The sequence below is a fragment of the Heterodontus francisci genome, chromosome 7, assembly GCF_036365525.1.
Source record: "Heterodontus francisci isolate sHetFra1 chromosome 7, sHetFra1.hap1, whole genome shotgun sequence".
NCBI classification, from domain to species: Eukaryota; Metazoa; Chordata; class Chondrichthyes; order Heterodontiformes; family Heterodontidae; genus Heterodontus; species Heterodontus francisci.
Genome location: NC_090377.1, coordinates 66,470,590 through 66,484,015, shown reverse-complemented (window position 1 = coordinate 66,484,015; position 13,426 = coordinate 66,470,590). Strand labels below are relative to the sequence as shown.

General features: G+C 42.1%; 1 protein-coding gene across 7 annotated transcripts in view; it reads left to right on the top strand.

The window, feature by feature from the left end:
- fmnl2a (formin-like 2a) overlaps nt 1–13,426 on the top strand; it is a 282,512-nt gene that overhangs the window by 195,153 nt on the left and 73,933 nt on the right. For all 7 annotated transcript variants that reach the window (XR_010975339.1, XM_068035310.1, XM_068035315.1 and 4 more), the window contains exons 5-6: nt 7,344–7,427; nt 10,323–10,475. Coding sequence is in view for 6 of the 7 variants with exons in the window: in XM_068035310.1 (XP_067891411.1) it covers nt 7,344–7,427; nt 10,323–10,475 (237 nt within the window). In the remaining variant the exon portion in view is untranslated. The remainder of the gene's footprint in view (nt 1–7,343; nt 7,428–10,322; nt 10,476–13,426) is intronic.

The window sequence follows — 13,426 nt, the reverse complement described above, 5'->3', positions numbered from 1 at the left end:
ATGACAAAATCAAAAGGGATAAGTAAAAACCTGCATTTATCTAACATCTTTTATGACCTCATGAATCCCAGAACACTTCACAGCCGATGAAGTACTTTTAGAAGTACTATTGCACTGTAGGGAAACACAGAAGTCTTGAATTATCCAGCACTGAAATACTAATCATCTTAATATACATGAAAATTCACCCAAAAATATACATCGATAGCAATGTCTGATGTATCTTTAAAAATATTAATTTTTCTTGGTAATTTTGCTTGGCTGACGGTATATGGACCATGTGAATATCTGGCTGATGTGTGGATTCATGGACTTAATGAGTGTAACCATTGCTCAATGATGATGGTACTTTGTGATTGTACTCTGTACTCAAATGTTTAGACACCTAAAACCTGGTTCACAAGGAGATATTGTTGATTTACCCAAGTTGACATCAATCATGAAGAGTCTGCAGTAAACAATTACTGAAACTTAGCATGACGGATCCCTTAAATCCTGGTATGTCAGACTACTGTATATCTTCCTGAAATTATAGACAGATAGTAAAGGGCCTGTTAGTCAAAGCCAAGCTGTGTTGGGCGCATTCAACTGGGAGTTTTACCTTCAATTAGTTAAATACTTAGCCAGCTAGCACTGAGATTCTGAAAAAACTCTCTTTTTACAGTCCTTTTTAAAGAACTCCAAGCCTCATCATCCCTCTAGGAAAGGGCAGAAATGGTCTGGGCCAAAAGGATTGCACAGATTATTTGTATTTCCAGAGTGTACAGACCAGATGTTGTGCTTTGGGCTCACTTTGTGTGTCCCACTGAAAATGCAATGATATCCTACCAGATATAAATTAGGCAATAAATCTCCACAGCAAAGATTACTTGGTATCTTCGGATAAGGAATCCAGCTATCTGATCTTGTCGTAAGATAGAGTCATAGAGATATAGAGCACAGAAACAGGCCCTTCGGCCCATCGTGTGTGCTGGCCATCAAGCACCTATCAATTCTAATCCCATTTTCCAGCACTTGGCCCATAGCCTTGTATGCTATGGCGTTTCAAGTGCTCATCTAAATTCTTATTAAATGTTGTGAGGGTTCCTGCCTCTACACCCCTTCAGGCAGTATGTTACAGATTCCAACTACCCTCTGGGTGAAAAAGATTTTCCTCAAATCCCCTCTAAACCTCCTGCCCCTTACCTTAAATCTATGCCCCCTGGTTATTGTTCCCTCCGCTAAGGGAAAAAGTTTCTTCCTATCTATCATATCAATGACCCTCATAATTTTGTATACCTCAATCAGGTCCCACCTCAGCCTTCTCTGCTCCAAGGAAAACAACCCTAACCTATCTAGTCTCTCTTCATAGCTGAAATGCTCCAGCCCAGGCAACATCCTGATGAATCTCCTCTGCACCCTCTCCAGTGCAATCACATCCTTTCTATAGTATGGTGACCAGAACTGTACACAATACTCCAGCTGTGGCCTAACTAGCATTTTATACAACTCCATCATAACCTCCCTGCTCTTATATTCTATGCCTTGGCTAATAAAGGCAAGTATCCCATATACCTTCCTAACCACCTTATCTATTGGTGCTGCTGCCTTCACTGATCTATGGACAAGTACACCAAGGTCCCTCTGACCCTCTGTAAGATGTTTAACTAACTTGCTGGAGTTTTTTGAGGAGGTAACAGAGGGTTGATGAGGGCAATGATGGTGATGTGGTGTCCATGGACTTTCAAAAGGTGTTTGATACAATGCCATACAACAGACTTATGAGCAAATTTATAGCTCATGGAATAAATGGGACAGTAGCAACATGGATAGGAATTGGCTGAGTGACAGGAAACAAAGAGTAGTGGTTAATGGATGTTTCTCGGGCTGGAGGAAGGTTTGCAGTGGAGTTCCCCAGGGATCAGTATTGGCACCCTTGCTTTTCCTAATATATATTAATGACCTCGACCTTGGTGTACAGGGCACAATTTCAAAGTTTGCAGCTGATACGAAACTTGGAAGCATTGTGAACTGTGAGGAGGATAGTGTAGAACTCCAAAAGGACATAGACAGGTTGGTGGAATGAATAGACAGGTGGCAGATGAAGTTCAATGCAGAGAAATGTGAAGTAATTCATTTTGGTAGGAAGAACATGGACAGACAATGTAAAATAAAGGGTACAATTCTAAAGGGGGTGCAGGAGCAGAGGGACTTGGGTGTATATGTGCATATGTCATTGAAGGTGGCAGGACAGGTTGAGACAGCAGTTAATAAAGCATACAGTATTCTGGGCTTTGTTAATAGGGGCATAGAGTACAAGAGCAAGGAGGTTATGTTGAACTTGGAAGAGACACTAGTTTGGCCTCAGCTGGAGTATTGCGTCCAGTTTTGGGTGCCGCAATTTAGGAAGGATGTCAAGGTGTTAGAGAGGGTGCAAAAAAGATTCATGAGAATAATTCCAGGGATTAGGAACTTCAGTTATGAAGATAGATCGGAGAAGTTGGGACTGTTTTCCTTGGTGAAGAGAAGGCTGAGGGGTGATTTGATAGAGGTATTCAAAATCATGAGGTGTCTGGATAGAGTAGATAGAGAGAAACTGTTCCCACTTGTGAAAGGATCGAGAACGAGAGGGCACTGATTTAAAGTATTTGGTAAGAGAAGCAAAAGTGACATGAGGAAAACCTTTTTCACGCAGGGAGTGGTTAAGGTCTGAAATACACTGCCTGAGGGTATAGTGAAGGCAGGTTCAACTGAAGCATTCAAAAGGTAACTAGACTGTTATATGAAAAGGAAGAATGTGCAGGTTATGGGGAGAAGGCAGGGGAATGGAACTGAGTGAATTGCTCTTTCGGAGAGCCGGTGCAGACATGATGGGCCGAATGACCTCCTTCTGCACTGTAATAATTCTGTGTTGCTGTGTACTTTGGAGAAGCAATCCAACCAAGGACAGTTATCGGTCAAGTAGTCTGGGCAAACTAAGCAATAGTAACAAAGTGATTCAGGCATCCTTCTGGTTTTTGCTTTGCTACTTTTTAAAAAATGTACATTCCTATGTTTCTATGTTATGCAAGCATTTGAGCTACAGCTCCAAGGGTTCTGGTACAGTGAATAATTCTGGACTCATGTCTGCCAGTGAGGCAGTGCTGCTTTGCAGATATGCAGGCTTCTGGCATGTCCAGAACAAATAGACCTAGCTGCTGTTTGATGGCAGTTACCTATTTGGGAACCAGGTCCAAGAATTAGTCACAAAATACAATAAAGCACAGCAGACCATGAAGGGCGTTCCAGACCGCATCACCCTAGACAGAAGCACAGGAGGCATTCATGTGTAGTTGTAAATATGTCACCATCTAGGATTGTTAAAGCAGGGCAGTTCAAAAAGGCTTTGACTCAAGAAGGTTCAAATAATAGCTCACCGTGATACAGTACATAGGGCTGGTATTGTCATATTTCTGAGCACTAATGGCGGATACACAATACTTGCTCGTGATTTGTTGACTAATGTACAATGATCACCTCCAATGTTCCAGCAGGATACTCACTTATCTCCCTTCCAGTTTGCACACCTCAGCTTCATGTGGATTTGTTCATCAAATGTCCATTATTGAACACCTTCTTCAGTTCTTCTTCCCTTCCTCTTTCCTTCCAGCACCAGTTGTAAGTTTTTGAAATACAAGCATCCTAGAACAACAAAATCTTGCTCTTACATAGCGACTTTAATGTAGAAAGATGTCCCAAGGCACTTCACAGAAAAAATAGCATGCTGAGCCAATGGGAGAGTATTAGGAAAAGTGACAGAAAATGTGTTCAAAGAGGTTGGTCTTAAGGAATGTCTTAAAGGAGGAGAGGGAAGTGCAGAGGTAGAGAGGGTTAGGCAAGGAATCCCAAAGCTTAGGACCTGGAGGGGTGTCGGTGGTGGAGGTTTAATTTGGTAGGCAAGGAGAAAGTGAAGAGGCAGCAGAGACACTTGAACAGATGGGGCTGGATTTTCAATGAGGGGTCGGGAACTGGAAATAGGGGCTGGTCTGGGTCCTGACCCCACGGGATTTTCAAATCTACAGCCAGTTAAAGGCCAGGGAGTGGGCTCGCTGTACAATCAGGAACGGCAGGCGGCCTGCTGATGCTGGAGGACCTATATGAAATCCTGTAGCACTCTGTGATTGGCAGCCCCACCAGTCAAGGTGGGAGCTGCCGATCTGAAGATGGAGACTTTGAGGGACAAGCGAAGGTAAATTTAGTTTTATGTTTTAAAAAGCCACAGCTACATGGCCATGATCCTGGAGGCACAACCCTTCCAGGGGGCGGCCAGCAGCCACAGCTGTGGTGCAGCAGCTGTTATGGGTCCCTCTCACCCTGAGCCCACCACATTGGCCTGAACGTGGGCTGCCCACATTACCGACGGGAAACTCTACTTGGCGGGGGAACAGGGCCTTAATAGACCTCATAATTAACAATAATTGGTTCAATTGGTTCCTTACTGTTTCCCTGCAGGGAGCTGATCAAACCCTGAGTCGCCCTTATTCAAAATGGCTCGGGTCGGGATCGTGGCGATGAATTGGCACGAAGACCAGTGACGTCAAATTGCCCGCCTGCCTCCGCTCCAGACACCAAACTGTTTTAGAAATCCAGCCCGTGGTCTCTATCTTGGTGACTAGGAAATACATTAGATACTGATTGTTGGAAGTGAAGATAGAAGGAGATAAGGAGACAGCTGATCGTGGGAAAATGATGTTGGAGGTTATCTATGCTCTGCAGGATAACCTTAGAGTAAAGGGCAGTGAGGCCCAATAGAGCTTGATGTGGTCCAGCCAGATCTGGTGTTGTATAATTAAACCAGTTTGGCACCTGAGGTGCTTGAGTCTGTGTCCTTTGGATTTTAGGAAGCAAAGAAGCGATCATTTCAAGGGAATGATTGGGATAGGGGGATAATGACAGTTATAATTGAGCAGATGACTTGCCTACTTCTTTCCCACCCTTATCTGGGCAACTGCAATATTAAATTGCAGACAGCAAGGACACCTGCATCAAGCTGGTGGCATCCTCTTTAAATATGCTGATTGGGCTCCAGTGACATTATTGAGGCCCTATGCTATGTTAGCCTGAGGCCTGAGCAGCAGGATCGCCACAATCCCGACCCGAATAAAGGCAGCTCAGCGTTTGATCAGCTCCCTGCGGGGAAACAGTAAGGAACCAATTGAACCAATTATTGTTAATTATGAGGCCTATTAAGGCCCTGTTCCTACGCCAAGTAGAGTTTCCCGTCGGCAGTGTGGGCAGCCGACTTCCCCGTCAGGTCAAATCTGCTGGGAATAACAGCTAGGTCCAGAAGAAGTAAGTTTGTTTCCTCATGAACAGGAGTGCTCCTCTTCTCCAGCTCTAACCTTCCAGCTCCTCTCCTGGAGCACTTGCTTTGTACCATTCCTCTGGGCCCACAGTGGCATCCTCCTGGTGACTGCGTGCATGGCTGGGCAGCTGCTTCTTGCCAACTTCTCTGCCATTTTGATTGGAAAGTTGGTAAGCAGCATATTAATGAGGCCCTGCTCTTAAAGTCAGTCGAGCCTCCCTGCTGCCGGAAAGGCTGGCTGCTTGCTTGGTCTCTTTCCCAACTGGGACTTAAATTCCTTACTGGAATCTCCTGTGCAGACAGTTTTCACCAATCAGAGGCAGCATACCTGTGTCTTCAGATGTTTGTGTGTATATTGATTTGGATGGCTCCTTCTCACCAAAAGCCCAGGAATACTGTTTAGTATGTGAATTTTTGTCTTTGGGTTAGTTTTGAATGCGCCATTCTATTATAAAATCTTTTTATGCCCATCATTCTGGGGCCTAGAAGCTGATCAGTTACCTGCTGTCAGACCAGTGTTGTTAGGACATAAAGAACAGCCTAGGATGAACAATCCTTTGATTTTTGACATTTGTTTTCCCCTCTCATCATGAAAGAGCTTGTGCCCCGCTCAGTTCCGCCCATTTAAAACCCAGTTAAAATAGGAAGCTCTGCATGAGGGGAAACGAAGCAGAACCAGTCTTCTGCTCTGTGGCATAATATGCCAGTTCAGCGATGCACTGCACTGGCATCCTGCTTCAATAGTAGTGTGTTTCAAATAAAGTATAAAATTTGCAAACTTACTAGAAGGATCACAACAGAAATATCCATGCATTGTGTGTGTAAATCATTAATTGGAACATCAGAAATGTTGCTAAATGTATGAAACCTGCATATTTTGTCGTAAAGTAAGCACCATTTTGTAAATTGTAAAAGGTAAACCTAAAGCTGTCTCCCACTCTGAAACCTAATTTCCCTTATCTGAGGCTAAATCTCCCATCTAACCATGTTGGAATTTCACATAGGCAAGTGCTACCAGATGTAAAATTCTTCTTTTCCCATGGTATCCCTCCTTGCATTGTAAATGGAAAATAATTAATTTACCCTCTTCTGATATTTCATCTTGTAGCACTATGACTGTTGCTGCCAGAGTGAAGTGTTTGATAGACTATGAAAAACAATTTAGCTTGGAGGATAAGGGGATGAATGTTTGTTAACACTGGTGGCTGTTAAGAGACTGTAAGTAAAATTAATTGTGTTCTAACCCCCACTGGATGCAGATCTACAGTTATCCTGGGTATTAGCAACAAAGATCAGCTCACATTAAGCTCTATTTAGGGACTATGAGGAAAATTAGCTTTAGAGTCATATTCCCAGGGGATAAAACTGTCCTACATTCAAAATATTTGGCTTGAAATGCTCAGTGCTTTAAAATGGAGTAAATGGAAAGGTTATTTTCTATTGTTTAGGTTTTAAGAAGGAAGGGAGAGCGGCAGTTGCCATAAAGAAAACTTCCTCACACCTCTTCGGTTTACCTTTTTAAGTTGAAGAACCCTGCTCGTTAGGAGTAACTTTCCGTTTAGTAACTTTTCCCCTGACATGGAAATCTGTTATTGGGGTCCAACCACTTTGGCTGTGCTGACTTTAATAATAATCGATGGAATTATGCTTGAATTTACATGCACTTCTTGTCATATATACCACTGAAGTGCGTTTTGATGTAAGCAGAAATTTGAAACACTATGTAGTTAAGGAAAAGGATTGTTGAATTAAGGTAATTTTTAAAAAGATGAGAACACATTATTCTGAATTTGTTCCTCATCTTTGATTTTCCTTTTATGACGTTTTGGCTCATCAGAAATGGGAAGTTGTATCATATATTGTATTTACCAGGATCTGTCTAAGGTTTATATCTTGTTAGCATCACATTTATGGAAGACTTGGCAGAGGTGAGCTCTTTTGGTTTGTCTTATTTCAGTAGGTTTCTAAAGGTATTAACACTGTGTTTATGTGATCCTCTGTGCATTTGCTTTTTTCACAGTTGGGTGCGGGAGTTTTTGAATGAAGAGAACCAAGGTCTAGACATATTGGTTGAATACCTTTCATTTGCACAGTATGCAGTTACGTAAGTGCCCTTTCTGATTGCTAACCAGCAAATTGTATGTATGTAAAGCTTTAATCCAGAACTGGAAAAAGTACCAGTGAAAATAAAGTCTTTTATCTTTTTTCTTCTGTGTGGAAAGAAATGCCACATGACGGAACTTGTTTGTTATTTTTTAAGCAGTTGACACAAGGCTTCCAAAGGCTGTTTGCTAATTTTTCGGGCATCAGTAAGCACTAGTAATTTAATGAAAATACTTCTCCAAAAAAATTAGCCCTTTTTTCCTGAGAAAGATTTAGCTGCCATGTTCCAAAAGTGTTTGGCTCAGATTTTACAATGGCAATGATGGTGAAACTGTCTGCAATCTTGGTCATTACTCCATTGAAACTGACAGCAACTTCTGGAGTTCACACATGTGCAGAATGTTGCTGTCAGTTATTCTACACTTCACCAGAGAGTGTGCTGTTGAGGCCCCCCCCATCCCCAACAGCCAAGACTGCAAGCAATGGGAAATCAATTCAATTGGTGAGAACTTCCACTCTTACAATGTTGGTCTTACTGTAAAATTCGTTGAAAAAGTTGCACTTTGTTCATTGAAGAAATTAATTTTAGTAAAGAAATAATGCAGGAAAAATTAATTGGACTAAAGTCAACAAATGCCTAGACCTGATGGCCTGCACTCTAGGGTTTTAGAAGCGGTAACTAGAGGCATAGTGGATGCATTGGTTTTGATCTTCCAGGATTGCCCATGTATTTCCCATGGATTGGGAGCTAGTAAACGTAATCCCGCTATTCAAGAAAGGAGGGAAAGAGAAAACAGTAACTACAGGCCAGTTTGCCTGACATCAATCATAGGGAAATTGCTTGAATCTACTATTAAGGACTTGGTAACAGGGCAATTAGAAAATCATCATAAAATTAAGCAGAGACAACATGGATTTATGAAAGAGAAATTGTGATTGACAAATCTGTTAGCATTCTTTGAGGTTGTAACTAGCAGAGTAGATCTGGGGGAAGTAGTAATAGATTTGGATTTTCAAAAAGCATTTGATAAGGTGCCACACCGTAGGTTATTACTCACAATTAGGGCTTATGGGATTGGGGGGTAATATATTAGCATGGACTGAGGATTGGTTAATGGACAAAAAACAGAGAGTAGGAATAAGCAGGTCATTTTCAGGTTGGTAGGCTTTAGCTCACGGGGTATCACAAGGATCAGAGCTTGGGCGTCAGCTATCTACAATCTAGATTAATGACGTAGATGAGGAGACCAAATGTATTGTACCCAAGTTTGCTGATGATACAAATTTAGGTAGGAATGTAAGCCATGAGAAGGGCATAAAGAGGCTGCAAAGGGATATAGACTGACAGGTTGAGTGAGTGGGTAAGAATTTGGCAGGTGGAATATAATGTGAGGAAATGTGAAGTTTATCCCCTTTGGTAAGAAAAAGAGTAAAGCAGAATATTTTTTAAATAGCTGGTATTCATAGGGGCCTGGGTGTCCTCGTACATGAATTACAGGCCATTAACATGCTGGTGCGGCAAACATAAAATTCTTAAGGGGCTTGACAGTGCAGTTGTTGGAAGGATGTTTCCCCTGGTTAGGGGGTCTAGAACTAGGGGTCATAGACTCAGAAGAGGATTCAGCCACTTAAGAATGAGATGAGGAGAAATTTCTTCTCTAAGGGTTGTGATTCTTTGGAATTCTCTACCCCAGAGAGTTGTGGATGTTTAGTTGTTGAGTATATCAAAAACAGAGATTTTTGGGTACTAAAGGAATTGAGGGAATATGGGGATAGTGCGGGAAGATAGAGTTGAGGTAGAAGATCAGACATGGCCTACTCCTGCTTCTCCTCCTATTTCTTAAATTTCTATGAATGAGGTGTAACTGAGTTTTTAATGGGGTACTAACTTCACAATTACTGCTAAACACCCTCACTGGCCCTGAAAAGCTCATTTTATATTAGTGGAATGCCCAATTTCTCCATAATAAAAAGCAATTAACAAAAAAAATTGTTTATTTTAGCTTCTATGTTAATCCAACCACAATCATTTAATTTACTGTCTGAAAATTTAAACTAAAAGTGAAGGATATTAAGTGCTGTTTGCTGTATGTGAGTACTTCAATATGATCAGCTGCTTGCTGACATCAATGTTGCTGCACTCCAAGACATCCCCTTGACTCGATGCCAGATTTAAATTGCTGTCGGGAAAGGGGAAAACCATGCCACAGAGATCGCTAGATCTTTGTGGCCACGTTTCTTCGAGGTCCGTGGCAAGTGCTTTTGCTTGGCTGCTGACCGCAAAATCTGGGCCTTTGTGTCCAAAATAGTAATTCTATGTGCCTCAGAACTTATAACAGGCTTTGCTCAGTGATCTCAGATTAATTAGGAACATATCATGCTAAAGACTACACATGTCTACTCATATGGCAGTAATAGGGGCAGCATTTACATGTTCTTCAAAGTACTGGCTTAAAACTGCCCATGAAAATACTATGTTAAGGTGATGTATGAGATGTAGAATTTTTTTTTCCTCACTACTGTTTTCTATATGAAAGTAATTTGTACATGTCTGCATAATGTCTGTTTAAGATTGACTGATAAAAAGGGTGAGTATGTAAGTTATATTTACTGCAACATAACATTGTTATCCTCTGCTTGGTTAGACTGTTTAGGAAGTATTAATATTCATTATTTAGCATACATTGCTAACCTAGGGATCAAGGACAATTTAATTCTATCCAGTTAGCCAGCTGCCTCACACACCAACATTTGATAAAATCAGGCAGTACTACACATGCATTTTGAGATATATCTATTTGATGATCTCTTGTTGTTTGTTGATGTCAGACATGTTTAACTTTACTTTTTGACTAATGGATGTGTTTTTATCTAATTTTGCTTAACTTGCCTTCAGATTTGATTTTGAAAGTGTGGAAAATAATGTGGAAAATGCAGTGGACAAATCTAAACCTTGGAGCCGGTCCATTGAGGATTTACATCGAGGAAGTAATCTGCCATCACCAGTTGGCAACAGCCTGGCCCGGTCTTCTAGGCATTCAACATTGCGGTAGGCTGATGATAGCAAACTTCTTCTGATGCAGCAAAAGTAGCAAGGGAGTTGATCATAATGTGGTTTTCTTTTTCTCAAGTTTAGTAATCTTGGTCCATTCTAGGTGAAATTTTCATTACAATTATTTGTTCATCTGTATTAATAACTCAACCTGACATCCTCACTAGTTATAAACATATTAGCTAAAGGAAACTCAGATGCAAGATTGCCACTTAAATGTTGGTACATATTCTTTGCAGCTGAATATGAGCAAGTTGCACCAAATGTATGCCTTTATTTTCCCAGTTTTCTCCTCTGGAAACCAACCCTTTCTTAGATGTGTCCCTCACTTGGGGATTCTGCACAACTACTGACAGCCATGTTCTCTGATGAGATGAGAAAAGGTGGCCGGAATTTTACCCTTGGTGGACGGGAGCCATCCACTGACTGAAAAGTTGGTGTCGAATCCACCTCCACCTGGCCTGGGGATCCGATCTGCATTTTGCAGTCCCTAAGCTTTCAATTGGTCTGAAGCAGGACTTCCACCTCATTGAGGCAGGACGTCCCGTCTAATGGAGCTGCCGGCCAATCAGAGGCCTGGCAGCTCTGAGTCCCAGCAGCGCAACCGGGAGCTGTGGCTACTGCTGTGACTGCAACCCAGCCATCGCAAAGCTGATGTCGGGGAGCCCCGGAACCAAGGTAAGTTTTTGTTGCCTCACCTGGGGTGATTGATTGGGCCCTGGCGAGGCAAGGGTGGTCAGTTGGGTGGACGGGGGGGTGTGTTGGGTATTGGGGATGGTTGGGGCAGCGGGGCGGCCCTCTGTCGGGCACAGGATGCCTCATCATGAGGCCCACCTGCTTTTGTCAGGCGGCTTCTTTCGGGCCTGGGCCGTCCGACCCAGGGTAAAATCCCCATGGCGGCAGGTGGAGGCCCTTAAGCAGATACTGAAGGGCCTTGATTGGCCTGGGGCTGGGGGGCTGTTTTTCACCACTGCCACCCTGCGTAAAGTGGCGGCGGAGGTGGGAGTGGGTCGGGATGGGTCCCCGAGCCTCCCGCTCCATTTTATGTACCCCCCCCCCCCCCACCCCAGCTACCTTCCCGCGGGGGGCGGTAAAATTCCGGCCGGTGTCTTACTGGTTGGGTGGGATGATCAAGCTCAAATTTCCCCTTCCTTGATTTAGTTTTTCCCTAAAAATTGAGTCTCCCACCTCAGGCCAGGTAGTCAGAGGGAGATGGGAAAGAATTGCTCCAGGAGAAACCAGTTCCCACTGTAAGAAGGCAGGGCTGCCAACCCCTTGGGGAATAATGCAGAACTGGGCCCTAATTTCAAAATAAAATGGAGAAATAGGTAACAAAAGCGAAAAAGGATACTTATATTTACAATGAGAATGGCTTTTTGTGAATATTGCGAAATGCCATATCAGCCACTTAATATCACAATGCATAAGAGGATCGCCTTTGCTAATTCCAATAAATTCTAGAAACATTAGTCACCGTCTTCTCATATTCACACTAGTTCTCCTGAAATCATCCTTATTCATGTCTCTGAATAGTGTTGCGACCGACCACTCAAGTCAAAACCCCCAGTCAAAATATACGATTCTGATTGTGGTGGGAGAAACGCACCGTTGATTCTGTCCCGTCCCTCCACAGATCGCCTAACATATCATTTTTAACTTTCCAAATTAAAGAAAGACTCAGCGAAATTGTACCATCTATTAACCCCCGAAGCAGGCTAACCAAACCAGGTGTCTTTAGATCAACAAATTAACTGTTTAATTAGAAAAACTAAATTCTTAAACACTACGAAGATATAAACAACATTTAAAATAGAAAAATTAGAGTCCTTGCATATTTGCGCTCCTGCCGAAGTGAAATCTTCCAAAGTGGAATAGTCCAAGGTTGCTTGAAGTCCTCACAGCCATCCGATGGGGGGGACAAAAGGTTTTTCAACAGTACAACAGTCCGTAGTCGAATCCAGCAGTTGACTTGATGCTCCTCTTGTCCAGCGATGAATTTCAACAATTACAATTCAGTAGTTAAAGGAATTTGGTTATTTTCTTTTAAGAAATTAATCTGGCTTGACATCAGAATTCTGAAAGTATAATAAATAGGGTTTAAATAAACCAAGAGAGACTCTCATTTCCTTCAGTATATGCTGGTCCAGCTGTCTGTCTGTGTATCTGTTAACTGTGTTTCAAAAGCCAGTTTTTCAACTAGTTTCAAACATCAGTCGGCAAAAATGCATCTCGTGTCTTTGGTCCTGAGTGGCAGTATCCTTTGGCAATGAGAATGCATTCTTTAACTCAGTCACTGGAGCTTGTTGCCTTAAACCAGTACTGATCCTGTTACAGCCTTAAAGGCACACAGCATACTTCCTGGAAAAGAAAAAAAAAACTACAGGATAATAACAATGGGCAGGGGAAGGGAAGTCTGCTAAAGAGACTAAGTGAGTCTGAGACTAAGTGAGTCTGAGCGTTTGTGCTGGTTGTGCTCAACTAAAAACACTGCTATACTAGATCAGAGATCATTGCTAAACATAAACTATGATGGACTTCAGGAAGAACAGTGGTGGATGAGCATACAATGTGACTGCAGCACAAGGCTTGCCAAGAACTCAAATCCAACCACATGCTTATCTCATCAGTTATGAAATGGCTTGTGTTCATCTACCAGTCAGTCACTGGATTAGTTTGTTTTTAAGTTGTAGTTAAAATCTGCAGTATGATCCTTAAAATGTATTCTAAATGGGATCATTGTTCTAGGATGAATAGAACATTTCAATCCAGAATTCTATCTAGCACAGACATCACCAACACACGAGACATTGCAATTTCAATTGTTAAGGTGACAGCCCAAGAAACACATATTCCGGTTTTACAATTTACAGTGCTTTTTTTGTCTTTTGCATTGCCAATTAATGTATGTAAATTACTGTGCTTTAATTTTTACATGTATGTTAAATAGG